The 24,573-nt window shown below is 32.5% G+C and overlaps 1 protein-coding gene across 4 annotated transcripts in view; it reads left to right on the top strand.

The window, feature by feature from the left end:
* LOC145263176 (uncharacterized) overlaps positions 1-24,573 on the top strand; it is a 256,016-nt gene that overhangs the window by 205,330 nt on the left and 26,113 nt on the right. For all 4 annotated transcript variants that reach the window (XM_080120215.1, XM_080120213.1, XM_080120214.1 and 1 more), the window contains one exon: positions 13,229-13,365. In XM_080120215.1, the coding sequence (XP_079976341.1) occupies positions 13,229-13,365 (137 nt within the window). The remainder of the gene's footprint in view (positions 1-13,228; positions 13,366-24,573) is intronic.

The following is a 24,573-nucleotide window of genomic DNA, read 5'->3' as shown; positions in this document are numbered from 1 at the left end:
CATTACTGTGACATGTTATTGTGTAATAATCGTGGAGGCTCAGAAAACGATACAAGCATTGATTATAATCTAATGTACAGATGTCTTTCTGTAATCTCATCTGCCACTTAACAATTGAAAGCATAATATTTGGCTGCAACCCATGTTACAAGCAATGTAGAGCTGTAGTTAATCTAAAGTCACCTACGAATGCCTGGACAATGATAAAAAACATTATCATACGTGTGCACACTATCTATATGCACATAAATAGGACAAAAGGGATGCTTAAAAATGCTATTATGAGAAACGGTTAAATACTGAGTTTTAATGTGACTGCAAAAAATTTAGACATTGCAGAATCAGATTTTAGTTCCATTATAAATGGATTGAGAAAGAAATGGATTGAGAAGTTATGAGTAAAATAGCATTGCAGATATTGTAGCAGAAATGTTGAAGGCATTTTGATGACCAGATTTGACGAACATAAAAGTGGGAGAAGTTTCTAAAAGACTGGGATCTTAGTATAATTGTGAGCTGTTACAAGTGCAAAGGAGGAACTATATAAAGATAATTAAAAGAATGAACCGGTAATATGTGGTACCAAGTTGCATGTATGTTCAGATCATGAGAAGATGTAATTGATATAATTACAGAGGCTTAAAGTTGATTAATCAAACCCTGAAAGTGGTTTAGCAATAAATGAAATGAGGTTTGGTTTTATGTTTGAGCAAAGTAACACTGGTGTTGTATTTACCCGGAAACAAATGCAACAGGAGTTTCCTGGTAAGGAGAAGGAACTGCTTTTGTGAATTTGAAGAAGGCTTTTGATGGAGTCTCAAGACAGATTTCTGGTGGGCTTTACGTAAATTAGGAGCAGAGGAATGATGAGTTCAAATTAACGCATTTAATGTTAAAGCAAGAGTATATTAGGATTCTCTACTGAGTCCATTCTTTTCATGTTTATTTAAAAAAAATAAATTGTCCAGGGAATTTCGTACAGGTCATCTAGAAGAAATGCTGTATAGTGAGGACTTAATACTTGTCTGTGAAACAATGGAAAATCTACTTGTTAAGTTAAAGACTGTGAGAAATTCTTTGAAAGGTAAGAGTCTGAAAGTTAATGTTACTGAGACCAAAGTAAGGATCAGCTGTTTTAATGTTGGAAAGCCAACATCAAAAGGAAAATTCCCTTAGTTTATCGAAAAAGTGTTGGGTGCAATTTAATGGTTGGGGTACTTGTAAGCATTAGGTGCATGAAATACGTGAAAAAAGGGGAAAGGAAGTTTATAAGAGATGGGGACAGTACAAAGCGTAAGTGGAAGGGATGGGAAATTGTCCATAAAGATTCAGATTAGCTTTGAGACTTTAAATTAGAATCATTCAAGTTATCCACTAGATTAAATCCAATAATAATCCAAAAATGTATAATATATATATATAAGGTAAAAAAATTAGTCCTCGTGTGAAAGAGCAGGACACAAAATATTTTAAATAATAATAATAATAATAATAAAATAACAATAACGAAGACTTTCGCTGGCGAAGACTACTATTGACCGTAACCAGTTATATAGTCTTTTTGAACTTTTCATCTCTATTTTTCTCGTTATGTACTGAATATTTGTTAATGAAACCTATATGAAATTATTAAATTTTAAAGATTTTCTATTCTGAAAGAAGTTACAAAATTTAATCTAAAAAAGTTATTTTAAAGTTTTTGTTAAAAAAATACAGATTTTCTCATTATTCAGACCTGTATTACAAAGAGGGAGTTGCAAAAAATGAGTTGTGGTGTGAGGAGAAATACAAACTGAGACAGAGGAGAGTTTTAAAATATAATCTTAAAAAGATAAGATACAAGTTAGAAAAGCATTTCATCCAAGGCATGAAAATTGTTAAACAAAATGTTTTTACTATAGGCTTTAAAAATAAAGGTACAAGATTCAATTTGAAATTTATTTATCTTCAAAGTGCACTTTTATAAATTTTACAAAGTAAGGTATAAAAATTTAATTTAAATTGAATCAAAAAATTACCTTGGATTTATTTTATGTAATGTACATTTTGTTGGAATTTAAAAACATTATCTTTCATCTAGCAATTAATGATATAGATATAAAATTTTCAATGATTTTTTTTTAAAGTGCAACAGAATGTACATTACATAAAATAAATCCAAGATAATTTTTTGATTCAATTTAAATTAAAGTCAGGTTAGAATAATATTTCGAAATAAAAACAAATATGTAATAATGTGCTCCGTTTAAAACAATTTTCAATCAAACTATCACAGTTATTTCCCCTTTTGGTTTTCTGGTTTTTAGTTTGAAAATAAAGTGTTTCAGATTTCAGATAAACTCAGTTAAATCAAATATAACTTGAAATTTAAGTAAACTAAATAATTAAAAATTTTTTAATTAGTACAGTTGAAACAAAGCTATTATGTCAAATAAGTAATGTCATCGAGGTAATTATTTAAATAGATTTAATTTAATGTGATATGTTAATGACCGTAACTCTATAATGTAAATGTGGTTTGAAGAATGCTATATAATGAAATTACATATCCACTAGAATGCCTCCGTTGACAGAAGTATGGGTTTTAATATTTCTTGACCAGGAGAGGTCTACACACATATGGCCTTTATATTTCTTTGGTCATTGGGAGTTGTACACATAGACACACACACACGAACGCTACTACTTTATATATATAGAGATGTAATCAATATAAGACTAGGTAGGTTTATACATGCACATATACATATATACATATGCATACATGTAGCTGATATTTATGCTGGTTTAGGAGATCAAGGTCTGTATTAAGACATGTTGGGCGCGTTTGATGGAGAAAATAATATATTTTCTTGTGTTTGAAAGAAGGAGCGTTGTCTACTACCAGATTCTGAAATTGTGCAGAGGCCATCATGTTTTGTGCTCTGTCCTTACTAGAATTGTTAATTCGGTGTTTTTAATGGTAATGCTAGAATGACAAAGAATCTGATTGGTTAGCAGACAAACTTAATAACGCATGTGAATATATAAAAATACATGCTCACATTAATTTCATGCATAAGCCTGACTTTTCCTTACGAGAATGAAATGTAGAAAATTCTGTACAGTTTGTCATATATATTTTCATAACTTACTACCTAGCTCTACTCGCATATTAAGCACTGTCAAAGTAACCACTAAAATTCGATACATAAAATATCTCCTTATAAAATTTTGTCTGGAGATATATATATATATATATATATATATATATATATATATATAAAACACTTTGTGTGTCTGTGTGTGTGTGAATTCATTCCCTATGAACTCTGAAATAGCTTAGCTGATTTTTTAAAAATTTCACACAAATGTACTTTGTGTCTGGGAGTGTTCTTAGATAGTTTTCGTATTGGAATGCCTCTGCTAAGTATCGAAAAGTGATAATCCAAAAATTCAACTAAAGTAGGAACAGTCCAATTTTGATTGAAGTTAACATGTAAACATGCTGACGTCACAAGTGCCTTTAAGGAAAGTTTTATCACTGCACAAGTAGAATGGTCTAGTGTATAAAAGCAACAGTAGGTTCTTTGATAAGACTGGCATGTTCGAAATGAATGTTTCTATTTAGAGCACAATTAAACAAAGATACTTGACTTTTGCATTTTTAATTTTAATTCAAGCCATTATATAAAAATAATTTTATAAAATCAACAGTAGGTTCTCTACAGTGCAATGTAGATTAAATCACAGCGAGGAGGCATGTGAAACTTCCTCCCAGTGCACTGTGGTGGGTCCCCAATTAGAGGAAGCAATCAACCTGATTTGATTGAAAAATTGTGTGATTTCATCGATTTCAAACGACAATAAAAATATCAGAAGTGTGAAATATTCATTGGTTCTTCATTTAATTCTCATCAACGTCGGGTCGCCATGCTAGTGTGTGTGTGTATATATATATATATATCACGAAATTAGCGTGTGTGTATATACTTTATAACTATCTGTATGTGTGTGTGTTAGTTTACAGTGTAAATGAAAAACCATAAACACTAAGAGTTAGAAAAAAATTAGCAAAACAACAAAATTGTTCGCATAATTAATGAGTGTCACTAAGTCTAAAATTTATGTAAGAAAAGGAAAAAAATCACCAAATATGAAGGGAAATATTGAAACTGATAAGAAGAAATAAAACAAAATGAATAATGGATAGGCAAGAGGCAGAGCTCGATAAAAAACAAAACAATTCAGAATAGAAAATGTATAAAATAGAAAATGCTAATTAAAATTGATAATGTCGAAACGAAAAATCATAAAATTTTCATCTGAAGATGGAAAACAAAAAAGGTTGAAATGGAGAAATTTGTTGCTTAGAGGTGTCAAAATTATGAAGGTATTGTTAGTTTATAACCATTTAAAAGTGATTAGAGTGTAGCATCTGCTTTAATAGAAGGCCTAGCCTGGGTGCCCGGCATTGCCCGGAGGTGTGTGTTAAGCAAAAAGAAAAAAAAGAAAAAAAAAGAGAAAGTGGTAGTGAGCAGGCAGGCTTGAACCCATATCGCGAAGAAGGAAAAGAACATAAAAAATAAACAAAAAAAAAGTGACGTCTTTGCTGTTGAGCCCATCGCCAAACCGGAAGAGACAAATGTTTAAATTAAGGCTAGTCAATTGAAAAGAGGGGATGACTTTCGAAAATATCAGCAAAAAAGCGACCCGTCCCTGTAGAAAACGGCCCAGTTGAAGGTGAAGGAATTAATGTTTTTGGCCAATTTTTTTTTATATTTGTCTTCCGAAGGATTGAGCTTCAAAATGATACAACTCTTGTGAAAATCCGTTGCCTCTGTCGAAAATTTTAGGCAGACATACAAACATACATACATACATACATACATACATACATACATACATACATTTAAACAGACAGGTGAAATTTATATCATAGAGGAGTCATAAAAGTGAAAGAATTTTTTAAAACTAAAAAAATGAATACCCTGGATAAAAAAACCCAACATAATCCATCAAAATATCAGAAAATTATTCGATCTCAATGAAATTTTCACTATTTGTCTTGTATATAAAATTATGTCAGTCAGATTGTTAGGTTGGGCCTAAATAGCATTTAAGTTGACAAGTCAAACTTTTATTCTGACTAGCCAAGTTTTATTTATCATTGTTATACCATGTTATCCATAATTAACAAACTTAGCTACAGTTTATTAAAGGAAAACTGATGCTACCAGATTAGGCTGTCTGAAGATAGTGGTTTCCTTGTCTAAAATGCGGCAAACATTGATACTATTGTTTTTTTCTTTTCCCTTTGCAAAACTCAATAATGTTCTGCAAAATCAAAAACAATTTTTCTCTACAAAACAATCAAACCAAACACTATGAATAAATATTCGAAGATATAGGAGTTTGAAACCTAAAACCTTTTTTTCTTGAAAATTACTTGATTCAGCATTAAATAATCCAAAATACAAAACAAAAAAGTGTTGATATGCCGTAAAATAAAACAACCAAACTAAATGAAACATCCTAAATAAATACATGAAAATATACACCATTTAAAGCATAAAATTTCTTCTGAAATTACTGGATTTCACATTAAATAACCTGATATGTGTTGATATGCCATAAAAGAAAACAACTAATTTAAGAAAATTTAATCTGGTTTGGCAGTTTACTATTATGGAGACATTATTAAATAAACACCTACTAAAAGGAATAACAATGAAATTTTATGGCTGCTTCCTTTATGTATATTTGTATTATTTTCCTTGAAGTAATAAATGATTATCAGAAATGTTTTAAAGATTAAATTATGTCAACAAATACTTGACACATTGAGCGTATATGGTATTTGGCCAGATATAATTGAATTTGATTGGACGATCGGGCAGTCTGCTTTTAAAAAAGGAAATATTGGTGATAACGCACATATGAACATGAAATGCTTTAGCATTTCTATTATAATAGATTCGTATTCCTGTTTATTTGTTTGGTCACAATTGGGTTAATATATGCGAAAGGAACACTTTTCACAAATAGATTTTAATACTGAAAACGGACTTTTATATACTTGTAATTCCTGCGTGATTTCTATAGATACAGACTGATTTCATAATTTTCACAAATGTTCAATATGAGTGCCACCTGTGACTCTGTACAAGTCAGGTCAGTAATCAAACTCTTGCCAAACATGCTGCAGCATATCTTTGGTAACATTCTCCAGTGTGGCAGTGATTCTTTGTTTGAGTTCTTCAATGCTAGCAGGAAGAGGGGAGAAATAGATGAGTCCTTTCACTTATCCCGAGAGGAAAAAAATCACAGGTACTGTTGTTTGAGGAATTTGGGTTTCCACACTTGCTCTTCTTGCAGACTTCTGGTGACTTCCCAGGAATATTTCACAAACTTTCACGACTTTCTCTTCCGATGTTGATAGCTGTCCAGATCCTCTAGCCCTACATAAGCAACCTTTCTCTTTAAATTTTTGATGTCAGGTCCAAATTTGACTAGTTGGTGCATTTTTGGCAAATTTTGCAAAGAAGGCACACTGCATGGTCTTGGATGACTATGAGCATATTTCAAAATACAAAAGGACTTTTCTTTTGAAGTAAACGGCATTTCTCAACCTGAAAAATGTCAAACTTTAACCATAAAATCTTGAACCGTTTCTATACAAGCTGTGAAAATTTTAGGTCATTTCAATGAAAATTGCCAAAATTATTGGCCTACGAAATAACGTAAAATTCTTTGGAACACACAGTACTATTTATTCAAAAGGAATCAACATTCAAGAGGTATCTTATTTGCTTATTGCGTTAAAGAAAACTAGTTTTAATTATTAGCTCTAAATTTTTAATGGAAATTGGCAATAGAATTTTAAAATAAAATACACATGGAATAAGTTTGAAAGCCAAATTACAATGCAATATTATGAAAATAAACAAATATTTACTTGTTTAAAATTAATATTTTGATGATATATGCCATCTTCAGAATATTATAAAATATTTTTTTCCTTATTTCTTTAATTTAACTTCATGGCACGAAACAAAAAAAAAAAAAAAAAATTCTGAAAATTGCGTATAGTGCCAAAATATTAATTTTAAACAACCAAATATTTGCTTATTCTCATAATATTGCATTGTAATTTGGCTTTCAAATGTATTTCATACATATATTTTTTTTAAAATTCAATATATGCTTCTATCACGTATTCGTAATAGAATTGTTTAAAGTATTCTAGTTAGAAATATTATATAAAGTCGATTTATTTAATTAATTTTTAATTTAATTTACATCAAGTTATTTCTAATTTTTATTATAACCAAATTCAGCTGTGTTTAAAAACGGAAGTAAATTTTCATTTAAGTTATTCCCCTTTTATTTTATTTTATTTCCCTGTTTGAATTTCAGATATGAAGATGGCTATGTTTTATGCTTCCAACTTTCAGGAAAATCGTAACAACGTAGGCTATTTGGTGTATCTTAAATCGTATGTGACTAAACCCTCTACCCGGCAATGTTTTTTACCTGGCAATGCTGGGTATGTATAGCTAGTTATAATATAAATTAGCATGACCCATCGAAAGTCCATGGTTGTATTCTTCTTCTGGTGCATATTACTGCTGTGCTTATTAATATTTCTATTCCATGAATGCAGACCGATGATGTTATTACACTAATTATGGCTAGCTAACAGAACCCCTGTAAATTAGTTGTATTTTTCATTTGCTGAACTTAAAAATGTTTCAATTATCCAGGGTGAAAGAAAGACCACATGATATTATTCTACCTTTGCTCACGCTGAAACATATCTAAGTACTCTGGTTATTTTAAGAATATAATTATCCATGAACATGTTTCATCATTATATGACTCATCAGCGTGGCTGAACTTAGTGAGATTCATAATTAGGACCCCAGAGTCTGAAGCCTGAAATTCTACCAAATCTCTGTTTGTATCAAGTGTATCACCTTTTTTGTAAATGTCATTTATTTGTTTATTTTGCCTGTGATACTTTTGAGCGAAAAGCACTATTTAAAATGCTAATTGGAAATAATTTTACCTCAGTAATTTGATGCTCTCAGATGAGGAGCAACATATATATATATATGGTTATGGAGGTCTATTGCAAAAACTCTTGTAGAAATTTGTTGCATATTTCTATTCATAAATGTCCAATGCAAAAGCAAACCACATGCAATTATTATACAATCTTTGGACAGAACAGATACTACACTTTGAAACTTTTATTTATTTCTGGCAGATACAAAACTAAATTAGGCACTAGGCCATTCAAAAGTGTTGGGAGGGAGTGTATGGTTGTCCTTGTCACTGTACCTTATATATGTCTATCATTTTCTTGGCTAGAATCTTCAATCACTATAATACCACATTCACTCTACTTAAGATTTCTAAATCGATTTTTAAAAAACATAATTTTTTTTAGTTTCACTTTCAACACAATAGCAACATTGATAAGTGATGACTACTATGTAAAAAACAACAACAACAAAAAAAAAACAAATAAAAAAAACAGCAACATTAGATGAAATTAAAAAAACTTTTCTTTCATATTACATCTTCGGCAATTGGATGATTTCCTCTGTTAAAAAAGGGTCCTGATTTTAATGTACATATGAATGTGAAATACCCTAACATATTATTATGCAGACGGTTAGTTTTTCTTTTGGATAACTTTACTAAATAGCTGATTATTTAATCCATGCGTATGTGTTCTTCAAAAAAAGTCTTTGGAAATGAGAGTTTAATTCTAAGTTAATATTCTCCTAACACTTCGTCATTATCGAAATGGTGGACAATAATTGGTAGAAAGAAAACACGCAATCCAAATCGATTCAAAGTTTCATCTGGTTTCAAAAAAGAATTAAACAAAATGACTGGATTAAAAACAAGTTTTGTTTGAAAATTTATCTTTAACAACAACAACAACACAGCTGCCAATGGCGGCAAAGAAAGAACGGGGGGGGGGTGGAATGTGGAAATATGCAAAAATAATGAGATTCTGATGATTTTAAGCAAAATTTTTAGGTTTCTTTTTGTTTTGAATAAAATATTTATTTATATGCAGAGTTGTGTATGTGTGTGTGTGTGCATGTATATATATATATATAGAGAGAGAGAGAGAGAGAGAAATAGAATGTTGTGTCCATAAAGAATAGATAAATTATAAATTTATTTCGACCTAATAGGGCCTTTTCAAATGAATGAGCTTGTTGAGAGTTTATTTATCAGTCAAATGACAACTCCCAACCAGCTCATTCATTTGAAAAGGCCTATTGGGTTGAAATAAATTTATGTGATCAGGCTAAATTTTTAGTTGTTTTATTTTTTTTTTAACCTATTAATGTTATGTGTAGGTTTTCAGTATTTACTTCAACAGTGCATAATATGTGAGTAGAGCTTAGTAGTATATTAAGCTAAACAGAGGCGTTCATATTTTAATCCTGCAGGAAATCATCAGGTTAAGTGCATATATTTTTGTTACTGCTTTTTTATACACTTATGTAGAGTTTAGTCGTGATAACTAAACTGTAGAAGCGGAATAGCAACTAACTGTAAACATAGAATAAACTTCAACTTAAGATAACTATATATATATATATAAACAAATAAAATAAATCAACATCTGAAGTAGCAATGAAAATAAAATAAATTATCCCAATCACAGACATGCTAAAATAAGGTCACCTACTAATTTGACACACTTTTAAAAATGATGCACCACACTCAAAACAGACGAAACAAAATAAAAAAAGGTGTTGAGTAAAAGTCGGTCGTTCTGTGTTTGAAAGAAACTCAGCCATTGGTTAATGAAAACATCAACTGCTGAACAAGAAATAACAACAAACCTGGATAGTTGATTAAAAACAATCACTCTCTTCCTTATAGTCTCTTTCTCATGGAAGAGAGGTTGCTAGTTTTTTTCTATTCTACTGTTATTTTCATGGTAGGTGCTCGACTGAGCTCCAGTCTGTGATTCCCCCTACAAGACATTCACTACAAGAACTTTTCTAGTTACAATTATTATAAATGTTTTCTTTTTCTTCCTCTATGTACCTAACGCTAAACAAAAATTTTCATGTACAGAGTTTCTTATAGAAATACTTGTCTGGAGAACAAAATACTGTGGGGCTGCTTCCCAACTGACTACAACATCATCATTTTCAAGACCAATGTTAACAAATTCTTGAGATCTTATTAAATCAACTTCTGCCCAGTTTCAATCATCGTTACCAATCTTTAAGATGTTGTCCCACCGTCCACCTGACACTCATGGACCCTTATCCTTGAGTGACTTTTGTATCTTAATAAGCAGTGACTTGTTATAACATAAGCTACATAGAGAAGTCTGCATTTCATCCCTGTAGAAAATGTGGACGCTTCTGTGTAGCTTATTTGCCATAGTTATATTTTCATAACTTAGTACTTACCTCTACTCATACATTGAGCACTGTTTAAGTTAACACTGAAAATCTAAACGTAATATATTATATCTCCTTTTTAATATTATGTGTGTACATGAAATAATATATGAAAGAATGCTGCCTAAAAACATGCACACTCTCTCTTTCTGATGTATATATATATATATATATATATATATATATATATATATATAAAGCTGAACGTTTGTGTTTGGTCACGAATAGGCTCCTATATGGTTGACTATTATAGAAAACTGATCACATATAATGATAGAAGATGTATCGAGGCACAGGAATGGGTATGTTTGATCTGGCATAATGATGATTCATTAAAATTGTGGGGTCAGCGTACGTGCCTGGTCCAAAAAGTATGGAAATAAAAAAAACAAACGTTTACACGTGTTTTTGATATAGATGTACATAATACTTTGATAAGTATGTTTTAACTTAAATAGGGATGGTATAATAAAATTTTGGGGTCTGCGTTCGCGCCTGGCCCTCATAGAATGGAAATAGGCACAAACTTTAATAAAGACTTTTCATATCTATCTACGTAAGTATACTTTGATAATTATGTTTCAGTTTGAAGAAATATGGTATAATAAAATTATGGGGTGTTCGTTCACGCCTGACCTCCATAGAATGGAAATATGTCACAAAGTTTAACAAGGTTTTTTAATATAGATCCACAGAATATTGTGATAAGTGTTTCAGTGTGAACAGGTATGGTATAATAAATTATGGGGTTTATCTATTTCATTTTTACTTTCATCATATTTTGTTTTGGTTTTGATACCCCCAAATTCGAAGCTATCTCTTTACAACCCTTCCTTTTCATAACCTATCATACTTTCATAAATCAAAGTCCATTTTCTGTAGGCTGTTTTTGAACCCAGTCAACGACGGGTACTTTTGGTAGTATATATATATATATATATATATATATATATATATATATATATATATATATATATATATATAAGGATTTTTGTTTGTGTGTGAGTTGGTTCTCTATGAATTTGAAAACGGCTGGGCCGATTTTTATGAAATTTTGCACAAATGTATTTTATGTGCCTTACCGTGTTCTTAGATAGATTTTGTATTGATAATCGAAATAATCCGCTGAACAGGCGATTTTGACCAAAGTTAACATCTTATACAGCCTAACATCGCAAGATTTGAGAAGTTTTATTACCACACAAGCCGAAAAGCCCAACATATAAAATCAACAGTAGGTTCTTTGATATGACAAGGGCGCCTTTGGAATGAAAGTTTCTGTTTAGAATACAATTGAAGCATGATACTTGACTTTTTCATTTTAAACTTTAATTCAAGCCATCATATATAAAAAATAATTCTATAAAATCAACAGTGGATTCTCTACAGTGCAATGAAGACTATAATGTATTGTGGACTAAGTCACTGCAGGGTAGCATGTGAAGCTTCCCCCCGGCTCTCAACTGGAGTTGGCAATCAATCAATTTGATTGAAAAATGGGCGATTTTACAGATGTCGATGACATTCAGAAAAAAAAAAGAAATATAGGAGTGTGAAACATTCATTGATCATTCAAACCCGGGCAATGTCTGGTCTCCTTGCTAGTGTGTATATATATATATATAATTTGTGCCTTTTTATAACGTTTTTAAACTTCCAACAGCTTTTCCTTCTTTTTTATGTATCACTTTACAGAATCTTGTCATATATGGAAGGGGAGGGATTGTCTTCTTTATTTTATACTAGCAGGGGTACCTGGCGTTGCCCGAGTGTTTGGAGGTGTGTGTGTTCTTAAATAAAAAAGAAACCGGTGGGGGGGGGGGCAATTCGTAGGATCCAACCCGAAGCCCTAAGGCAAAGTTTGAAAATAAAATGTGAAAAAAACATGAACCGTTCGGTCAGCCAGAATGAGTTACTGAAAGATGTTTGAATTTATTTAAGAGCAAAATAGACAAGTGCCCGCACGGAAGTCGTAGAGCATTACGACGACGACGACGACGTAAGCAATAGCTATCCAGCAAATGAGGTCAATGACCAGGTTTGTTTGTTATAAGCGAAGGAAAAAAAAGAAAACATAAAAACGAACGTTAAAACTTAAGCGGGGAGGGGTAATCAAAACATCGAAAAAATTTTAAATGTAAAAAACAAAAAAGAAAACAGAAAAACGAACGCATGAAAAATGGCTTAAATATTAAAATTTAAAAAATCAGTGGGTACCCGGGTGTTTTTGGGTGTGTGGTCGGGGGGGGGGGTGGATAAGCGAAGTAAAAAAAAAAAAAACAGGAAAATGAACGTTACATGAAAAATGGCTTAAATAACACTGGTTCAATATTTAAATTTAAAAAATCGAAAAAAAAAAAGAAAGACATCTCGCATCACGATTCGAACCCAAAACGTTTAGATAATGAACCAACGCGCGAACCAACTGAGCTGACGCGACATACATGAGATTTAGTCAGTTCTTCAACTATTTAAAGTAAATCAGGTCATGACGGTCATCTGACGCATGCGTAGAACCGGTCGTCATCACGAGAGGACCGTTTTTGTTGACCCCCCCCCCCTGCCCTGTCGAAAATTGTCGATTTCGGGGTGAAAAAAATAACGTTTTTGGCCAATTTTTCGATATTTTTCGGGCGAAGATGGGGCTTCAATATGATACCGAGTTTGTGAATTTTCGTTGTCTGTTGAAAGTTTTTAGCGGACACACATACATACATACAAACATACATACATACACACATTTTCGCTTTTATATATATAGATAAGAGTTTTAATTATATTTTCTTTTTCTTTTTTAGGAATGATCAAGATAATTTGAAAAACCCTGCAAAGAGAAATGGAAACCTTTACCAAGCAAAACCAATAACCGTGATACCAAATCAATCAAAAGATGAAACTGCGGAGACAAATAATGTCGCCGATAATGCTTCTGATGGTGAGTCATGTTCAATTTTTTTTTTTTTTTTTTTTTAATTCCAATTAAGTTTCAAATTTGAAACTCTATGCTTATCTCTCTTTCAGACTTTTTAGGATGAGAGATAATTAACATCAACATTATACATAAGTCAGTAAAACGTTAAGAGAAACTTATATTAGAATGTGTATCAAAATTTCAATGAATTAGTACGTGCTGTTATGAAACTATTGGAAAGATTCCTTTGTGAGAAAAATAAGTGCCTCATAAATTTGTCTAAAAGAAATTACGACTCCAAAGCAAAGTATTAGCAATTGTTGAAATGGCTTTTTTCCTATTGAAGAACGTTTAATGTTCTGTGCAGTTCCAGGAGGTCTACCCTCTCAGACTATTTCCTCCTATTCTTCAGTAGACTGAGACGCCCCTACTAGGGAATGCTGATGATCCTGCCCTGGCAATTTTTAATAGGCGAGAGCGCGCCTCCCTTAGGTGCGCTGTCTTGCTACGAGGGGCATGCAATAAGTAATGCCCCTAACCCACTTCCAGTTGTCTGATCTAGCTGAAATTTTGCATGTGCAATGATTTATATCTCTACGGGTTATGTGGCAAATTACAGCTCTGAACTAATCGTGGTTTCTTTTTTACAGGTGTTTAAACTGAATCAGGTGTGAAATGGAGCCTGTTGAATGTCAAGCAGTGATCCGGGTTTTGTATTTGAAAGGACGCACATCACAGGAGACTTTTGATGAAATGAAAGAAACTTATGGTGATAATGCCCCATCATATGACCTTATAAAACGCTGGCATCATGAATTCAAACATGGCCGGAAGTCTGTGGAAACAGCTCCCAGACCTGGTCGCCCCCCCTTCTGCCATTGATGAGGCATCTGTCCGTCAAGTTGAGGCTGCCATTTTGGAAGATCGGCGCATTACTATTCGCCAAATAGCCTATGATTTCAAGATTAGTACAGGGTCTGTGGAAACTATCATTCATGACCATTTGCATATGCATAAGTTGTCTGCCAGATGGATTCCCAGGTTGCTCACACCATTCCAGAAGCGAGAACGTGTCGAGTGCTCAAGGATGAATTTGGAGATGAGTCAAAGTTTTTCAAAAGACTGATTACACAGGATGAAACCTGGGCCCATCACTATGATCCAGAGACCAAAGCCCAGTCAATGCAGTGGAAGCATTTGGACTCACCACCTCGAAAAAAAGCAAAGGTGCAGCCCTCTGCTGGCAAGGTCATGCTGACAGTCTTCTGCGATCAGGACGGAGTAGTGATGACAGATTTCCTGGCAAAGGGTACCACAATTACAGGAGCCTATTATGCTTCACTTTTGAGGAAATTAAGGGAAGCTATCAAGGCGGGGCAAGATCAGCAAAGGTACCCTCCAGCCCACAGCTCGCATGTCGCCAGATCAGAAGCACGGGCGTGTGGTTATGAAATCCTACCCCATCCTCCATAGTCTCCTGACCTTGCACCCTCTGATTTTCACCTCTTCCCAGCCATGAAGTTGTTTTTGAAAGTAAAGCGTTTCCCATATGATGCAGCCTTGATTTCTGAAGTCACGTTGTGGTTGGAGGACCAACCTGGGGTGTTCTACAAAAACGATCTCCAGAGCTGCATCAAATGATGAGAGAAATGCATAACTCTGGGTGGTTCCTATTTAGAGAAAGACTAATAACTGTGCCAAGTTTCGTTGCTCTACTCCTATGGGAAGTGGGTCAGGGGAATTATTGCACGCCTCTCGTATCAGCAACTTCCTGACCTTGTTTCACATTTTCCTGCAATGGGAAGGAAGTACAAAACCTTTTTACTTTTTTTTTTATTTATCATTTATAATCTATATATAACAGCGAAAATGGTATGTGTGTGTGTTTGTGTATCTCACAAAAACTTTTGACAGAGGCCACAGATTTTCGCCAGATAGGTATCATTTTCAAGCTAGAACCTTCGTCCGACAAAAATTGGCCCAAAACATTCATTCCTTCACCCTCAACTGGACCCTTTTCTACATGGAGGGTAGCAAAAAAAAAAATCGTTTCTTCATTTTCCCTTCTGCGACGATGACGTCATGTTTGACCTAGAAAACATTGGTGTTAGTTTAACTTGCTGGTTTTTTAAACGTCTCATTTTGTCAGTTCTTAGTTGTTTGTCTCTTTAACGTCGGTAGGAACGTGTCAGACTTTTTTTTTCCGCCTTACCCTCGAGGCTTCGGGTTCAAGCCTACCTCCCTACCAAAACGTTTTTTTTTTCTTTTACACTTTTAAATACCCGGGCACCGTTTTTTTTTTTTTTTTTTTAAATTTAAACAGGGTTATTACTTCGCTTATTCTTTAGTTTACACCCCCACACAGCGTTGTTATCTTAAGATTGCAGGTTCGATCCGACAGAGTTATTTATGCCATTTTTTTCTGCTTTTCACTGTTTTTTTTTTTTTTACCGTCGTTTTTTTTGATGATATTTAAACAGGGTTATTACTTATCTCCCTCCTCCCCCACACACACACCTACAAACATCCGGGCAACGCCGTGTACTCCCACTAGTTATAATATAAATATCACCTGTCTATTTGTATGTATGTATGTATGTCTGCCTAAAACTTTCGACAGAGGTGATGAATTTTCAGGAGATTGTTATCGTTTTGAAGCTTGATCCTTTGGACGACAAATATAGAAAAATTTGCTGAAAACATTAATTCCTTCACCCTCAACTGGGCACTTTTCTACAAGGATTGGTTGCTTTTTTCGTTGATATTTTCAAAAGTTGTCCCCTCTTTTCTATTGACTAGCCTTAATTTAAATCTTCGCCACTTCTGGTTTGGCGATGGACGCAATGGCAAAGACGTCACATTTTTTTTTCACATTCTTTTCCTCCTTTGCTGTATGGAATCAAGCCTGCCTGCCTGCCTGCCTTCTACCATTTTTTTTTTTTTTTCAACACACACACCTTCAAACACCCGGGCAATGCCAGGCACCCAGGCTAGTCTATATAAACGAGAAAGTTTAATTGTTTAGCTACCATAGATATTAATGTTAGCAAAAAATTCAAATTGATTTCATCATGATTTCAATTTTTCAGCAAACAGTATTCAAATTTTCCTCTGATACCATCTAGGGTTACCAAGTCCAATTATCAATTCCAATGATTACTTATTGGGAGTGAAAATAAAAATAAACACTTATACCAAGATCAAGGAAGATTCCTTTGAAGAAAAAATTTGACAAGGAATCCAATCGGGTTATTGATTTTTTTTGTTAATATTGTATTTTTTTTTACCCTGGAGTCGGCTTTAATCCATGAACAGCAAAGACTGCTTAACATTGTTTTCGATAAAAATGTTTCAATGTATGATAGTTCATAGCTGATGAAACCGCTAACCATGGATGACATATATAAAGAAATGATGTTCTGAATTCAGAGCGTGATAATGACAAAGGGTAATTATATAGCTACCACTTATAAAGGAAGGTGGAACATATGAATGTAAAAACCAGTTGTCCAGAATACTGCAAATATAAAATCAGCTCAATAAGTAGGATGTAGTCCTCTAGAGCTAATGTAGATTATATGATTTTAATGAATTATAAGTTCATTTAAATGTTCAAAGAAATCAAGACAAAAAAAAAAAGCAACCAGAGATAGTGTACGATCGTTTCAGAGAAACTATTGTGTTTATTTAGATATAAGCTCATCATCAGCATTTTATATATATATATATATATATATATATATATATATATATATATATATATATAATCTGATGCCTCCGTTCAGTCTCGAAAGACAAAGGATACACCTTGTAGGGGCAGATGCGCATGTAATTGTGAGGCAAGGGTTGCACAATAACAACCACACCTCTCCTGAATCAGCACTGTTTGAGGCCAGTGGCAAGAAAAAATCAAAGACGACTGGAAACAATGCCGAAATAAGCGGAGAGCACATATAGTACCTGGAAGTTCCAAATGGTCACCCATTTAGTACTGACCAGTTTCAACGTTGCTTAACTTTGGTGATTCGGCGGGAACCAGTGTGTCAACCTGATTATGCCGTACTACATATATTAGTCCTCGCGCGAAAGAGCAGGACACAAAATGTTTTAAATAATAATAATAATAGAATAACAATAACAAAGACTTTCGCTGGCAAAGACTACTATTGACTGTAACCAGTTATACAGTTCTTTTGTAAATTTTCATCTCTATTTTTCTCGTTTTGTTAATGAAACCTATATGAAATATGTTCCTTATTAAATTTTAAAGATTTTCTATTCTGAAAGAAGTTTTAAAAAATTTAATCTTAAAGTTATTTTAAAGTTTTTGTTAAAAAAAAAATCAGATTTTCTCATTATTCAGACCTGTATTACAAAGAGGGAGTTGCAAAAAATGAGTTGTGGTGTGAGGAGAACTACAAACTGAAACAGAATATTCAGACCTGTAATAATCCAAAGAGGGGGTTGCAAAAATGAGTTGTGGTGTAAGGAGAAATACAAACTGAAATAGAGAGAAGGAGAGTTTTAAAATACAATCTTAAAAAAAATAAGATACAAGTTAGAAAAACATTTCATCCAAGGCATGAAAATTGTTAAACAAAATGTTTTTACTATAGGCTTTAAAAATAAAGGTACAAGATTCAATTTGAAATTTATTTATCTTCAAAGTGCACTTTTATAAATTTTACAAAGTAAGGTGTAAAAATTTAATTTAAATTGAATCAAAAAATTATCTAGTATGTATGTATATATATATATATATATATATATATATATATATATGATCTCTGAGCGAGTGAGATATTATAGAAGTAAAATACATTTAATATCATTAATGATATAGACTGTTGGACTCAGGTAAGATTATATTTATTATTTTCCCTCGTTGATGGATTAGACAATCACTTGATTAACTGTAGAAAGTTTTAAACACTGATTATGTTCCCCTTCATATTGACCTAAGAATTCTAATTAGCCAGTGTGTCATACTTGTGATATATGATAGATATATTGAGATCTGAAACATTAAAAAAAGATCCATGCTTCAAACTTTTATGCCTACTTTGTATAGCTCCAAGTGCTGGTCATTAGCAGAAGAAGCAGACACTTTAAATAACTACACATTATTTTTGTGGGATGTCTATTTAGTTCTTTCGTGTGTGTGTGTGTGCGTGTATATATATATATATATATATATATATCTCCAATGATCTGTCTGAACTAACAACTTTCTGTACACAAAATATAAATACGCTCTTACAATTTGGATTTTCCTTTTAATTGAGCACTCTGCTGGAATTCTTTTTCCAAAAAAAAAAACTAATCATATATATATATATCTATATATAACTACTTAATTTACTCACATAAAATTAATATACGAAAGTATAGATTTATGCGTAAACTTTAAGTATTTACTTCAAAAGTGCTCAATACATAGGTAGAGCTAGTTAGTAATTTATAAAGTATATATGGCGATTAAGCTACACTGAATATTCCGCGTAACGTGGAATATTCAGTGTAGCTTAATCTACATATATATACATATATAATACAAGGTTAATATTTTTCAGAGGTAAATTAACCATGAAGGTCAACGAGGTTAATACAAGAGTGCTCAATACCGAAGTAGGGCAAGATATACTTTTTATTTGTTTTACATGAACAATGTGTCGCTACACATTCATTAGCATGTTTCAGTCAGCTAGTAACTAGAGACCTCTTCAGACAATACAGCTTATATGAAAACAAAGTTTGTAATGAAAATATCAGGTGTTCAGCATCATAAGGAGTTATGCTGTTAAGAATAGGAATTAGAGAAAAAAAGGGAAAATGTTTTAAAATCACTATCAATATAATTATGTTTTTTCTTTTTTTTTCCTTTCCTATCTCTTTACAAATGTATGAGGGGATGGTACTGTGGTAGCAGGGGTTAGGGTTAAGAAGGCAATGTATGTTGTATGTTTTCTGGCCACAACAATGGAGTAATTGAGACTAATTTTATAGCTCTTTTTTACATAGATATTCCAAAAAATTATATCTTCCTTCCTAGTTTTTTTTTATTATCTTTATCTCTGGTTTCTTAACCTCCACCATCTTTCTCTCTTTATTCCTATATTTCAATACGGACCATAATCCACCCCCTATTTTGTCTTTTTTTACATACAATTGAATTGTATTCCTTATTCCTATTTTTAACGTGTGACAGAATCTCTTGATAATAATTCCTTATAACATTGAAAACTTGATATTTTCATTACAAACTTTACTGTATCGCCTGAAGAGATCTCTAGTTGCTAGTAACTGACCGAAACATGCTCATGAATGTGTAGCGACATATTGCTTATGTAAAAACAAAATAGAAAATATATATATATATCTATCATAATCACATTAACACATTGGTTCTTATCAGATCACCAAAGTCAAGCAACATTATGTATGGCATAATTACGTTGTCACACCGGCTTTCATCAGATCCCTGAAGTTAAGCGATGTTGAACCTAGCTAGTACCACATGGGTAACTATTCGTGAATTTTGTTATTTATTCACTGCGACCAGTTGTCCAATGTGCTTTTCAGTTTATATAATATCTAAAAATCAACTTTTGTCACTAACTCGATATATACACTTGGCAGTGAAATAAAACACACGCAGCTGGGTTATAAAATATTTTGTTTATTGGCAATGACAACCATTTCGATTTCAATAGGACAGTTGTGTTATGGCAGGGGAGTGGCTGTTTGACAGTGAAGAAAAATGTGTCTGTTTGTCCTTGCTCTGTGTCTCTTCTCTCTCATTGTTGTTTGCTGTCTCTATTTTATTAACATAGATGATGTCAAAACATTCCACCACACAATGTCTTGAAATGTCAGTCAGTCCCGCTGATCTAATCTCCGGAGATTCTACATCCCCCATTTTGACTTCTTTGACATCATTTCCGGGGGCACCTAGATCCAGGATCTGACCGACATTCCATTTGATGTCATTTTCGAAAGCCTGGAGACAGTTGACCGTCTCCTCTGTGACCTGCAACTCCCCCTCCCCCTGTATGTGCTCTCTACTTAACTTGGCATTGTTTCCAATCATCGTGAATCTCTACTTGCGACTGATGCAGGAGAGGTGGTTTAAGATTGTACAACTCTTGCCATAAAAATTCCATGCTCAGGCATCTTACACTGTCAAGACTGAAGGAAGCTATTATATATATATATATATATATATATATATATATATATATATATATATATATATATCCCCAAACCTCTCATTAATGGAAGGGAGACTAAAACTTGTTACTATGGTTTCAAATGATCTAAAATAACAGCAAGGGGAGACTTGATTCCAAATATTTCTCATAAGTTATATCTCCCCTCTTTTTGAAATAGGGTACGATTATGAATATCTCCAGTATCAAATAATCTTTATATATTGTGAAATTTACTTTATGTATAAAAACCAAAGAGGGGAGACATAACATATGAGAAATATTTGGAATCAAGTCTCCCCTTGCTGTTATTTCATTTGAAACCATAGAAGCAAGTTTTCGTCTCCCCTCCACCAAGGCCAGAGTTTTTGGGGAAATATCAAATATTTTGTAATGCATATGCAAAACTAGGAAAACAAACGACTATGATTGAAATATTGGTAAAGGTGCAGTATCTTTCCACCCACAAAACTCCTTTAAAATGACCATTATAGGTTTTTGAGGGTGCTGAAAACGAAAACAACAGTCAAAATCCAGGAAATGAGTAATTTCAATGATATGAATAAATTATAGTTTGAAAAAGTAGGGGATCAGTTTTCTATATTAATTTAATGTAAAATAAACACCAACTTTATAGACAAGATAGCCATTTTAGATTAAATTAATATAGAAAAGTGATCCCCGACTTGTTTGAATAATAATGTGCGACCTTAAGGGCAAATGTCACATAGCCCACTGCACAATTCAGGTCATTAGCTTTTCAATGAACCTTCATTTGTTAAATTCTGATCAATAGTCACCGAGATTTCGATCTTATAAAATTGACAAAAAAAGTGGTGTGTGTGTGTGTGTGTGTGTGTGTGTGTATATATATATATATATATATATGCTAGCAAGCGTACCCGTCATTGACTGGGTTCAAAAACAGCCTACAGAAAATGGACTCTGATTTATGAAAGTATGATAGGTTATGAAAAGGAAGGGTTGTAAAGAGATAGCTTCGAATTTGGGGATATCAAAACCAAAGCAAAATATGATGAAAGTAAAAATAAAATAGATAAACCCCATAATTTATTATACCATGCCTGTTCACACTGAAACACTTATCACAATATTCTGTGGATCTATATTAAAAAACCTTGTTAAACTTTGTGACATATTTCCATTCATGGAGGTCAAGCGTGAACGAACACCCCATAAGTTTATTATACCATATTTCTTCAAACTGAAACATAATTATCAAAGTATACTTACGCAGATAGATATGAAAAGTCTTTATTAAAGTTTGTACCTATTTCCATTCTGTGGAGGCCAGGCATGAACGCAGACACCACAATTTTATTATACCATCCCTATTTAAGTTAAAACATACTTAAAGTATTATGTACATCTATATCAAAAACACTTGTAAACGTTTTTTTTAAATTTTTAAATTTTTTATTTCCATACTTTGTGGATCAGGCGCATACGCAGACCCCACAATTTTAATGAATCATCATTATGCCAGATCAAACATACCCATTCCTGTGTCTCGATACATCTTCTATCATTATATGTGATCAGTTTTCTACAATAGTCAACCATATAGGAGCCTATTCGTGACCAGACACACACACACATACACTCACAGACATTCAGCTTTATATGATATTATATATATATATATATATATATATATGCATTAGACTGTTGATTTATTTATTTAAAAAAATTTTTTTTAGCTATTCTGTTGTATTTTTTCGTCTTTCTTATCGCTCTCTGAGTGCTCTTTAAGAGAGAAGTTATCTGCCCTTTGTTTACATTTTAGTTGCCCCGCACATTTTGGGACATATTATTTGTAATTATTAATTTATTATTTAAATATTTTATTTAAATATTATTAAGTGCATAAAATAAGTTTTCCATAGACATGCATGTTTCGAAATATCGCTTCTCTTCAGTATGGCTAAAGTTTGTTGACAAGGATCAAACTTATCACCACTTGATAAGTAACCTGGTATTTTACCACAAGACCACAAGAACCTTATCAATTTTTATGCACGAGTTTTATCGCTTTAAATGCAAGATTGTTGATTTATTTATGGATATAATATTATGGATAACTTATTTTTATGCATGTAAAAATATTTAAATAAAATATTTAAATATTAAATTAATAATTACAAATAATGTCTCAAAATGTGGGGGCGACTAAAATGTAAAAAAAGGGTAGATAACTTTTCCCTTAAAGAGTGCTCAGGGAACAATAAGGAAGAAGAAAAAATTGATAATAAAAAAAATTGCTAATAAATAAATCAACAATCTTGCATTTAAAGCAATAAAAATTGATAAGGTTCCCGTGGTCTTGTGGTAAAGTACCAGGCTACTTTTCGAGTGGTGACAAGTTCGATCTTTGTCAACAAACTTTATCCATACTGAAGAGAAGTGATACTTTGAAACATGCATGTCTATGGATAACTTACTTTTATACACGTAAAAATATTTTAATAAGATATTTAAATAATAAATTAATATATTACTTGTAGCCAAATTGAATCAATAAAATGCTCATATCTTTGCTTCTATGGGACAAAACTACATGAAAATTTGCTGGCTTTTTGAAGATTATAAAATTGGTTAAAATTTTATGAGAATTAGTAAAAAAAAAAGAATCTATTTTCAAACCGATAAAATATGTCCAAATCTGCCTACATATGTATATATAGTGTCCTAGCAGGCCAGCTTTAGTTTTGCTGCTTCTGTTGTCTTCCCTGTGGCCTTGCCAGGCCACTAATATATCTATCTATCTATATCTATATCTATATATATATATATATATATATATATATATATATATATATATAAGCAACATTCCAACTACTGGTTGTTGAATACTCTCTGACGGTTTACTATGTATGCTTACTGATTTGGCATTTATAGGCATAAAATTTCCTTCAATTCTTGTGTTAATGGCTATAAGGTAAGGTGCTAGCCTATGAAATCAAGGGTGACTTTGTGACTGGGTTCGAATGTTCCAACCGGCAGTGATTATAACTTTCTACACTGATGGTTCTGTAAGCATGAAACATTTCTGTAGATATAAAAGTAATTTTTAATATCCATTAAAAAGAATATATAAATATATAATGTACTTATCCATGCAGACATATACGTGTATGTTGATACTGGTATATGTAATTATATTCCTACTTTGTTAAATGCCAGAATAGAGTATCAAATGTCCATTGCAGTGTAAAAATGTCCAATCCTGTCCGCTTATCTGTGGGTAAAATGTCATTCTGTCATAGTATCCCTTGCTCCATCTAATCTGACCTCTATAACTGAATGGGGCGTTTTTGTGTGTAGATGTCATTTTTGACAAAGATAAAAAAAAAAAAATTTTTTTTTCTTCCGATTGCTGAAGATGGATTTTCAGTGAGTGACATTTAAATTTTGAGAATAGGTTGAAAAAAAAAAAAAGAATTGAAGTGTGGGGACAGTCAGAAGTTTCGCCACAGTCCTTTGTATGGTCGCATGCATGGGTGGACATTTGCATCATGACTGATCAGCCATGTTTGCAGTTATTGTTGGTTCTTTTATTGTTCCTGTGTTACGGACAATTTTTATTAATTAGTTTTTAATAACGGCATCTTATATAAACCATATTTAAAAAAAAAATTAAGTGAAATGCACACCTGTCAATTATCAAAAGCATTCACACCTGTTGTACTTACAATAAAGTGCTTTGAGGAGAAAATCCATATTTTTATATCTAGACAGTCGAGGCATATTCACCCTTGACAGAGCTACTCAGAAAGCGTCATGCTTAATATAAAATAGCAGCCATCTATAATATAAATCTCACCTGTCTGTTTAAATGTATGTATGCATATTTGCCTAAAACTCTCGACAGAGGCGACAGATTTTCATGAGATTGGTATCATTTTAAAGCTCGACGTGTCTCGGACGACAAATATAAAAATATTGGCTAAAAACATTAAATCCTTCACCCTCAACTGGGCACTTTTCTACAAGGAGGGGTCGA

Source organism: Euprymna scolopes, chromosome 38 (assembly GCF_053919585.1).
Source record: "Euprymna scolopes isolate OS-2025 chromosome 38, ASM5391958v1, whole genome shotgun sequence".
Lineage (NCBI taxonomy): Eukaryota > Metazoa > Mollusca > Cephalopoda > Sepiida > Sepiolidae > Euprymna > Euprymna scolopes.
Note: the sequence above shows the minus strand (reverse complement) of the source record. Positions and strands in the feature narration are given on the sequence as shown.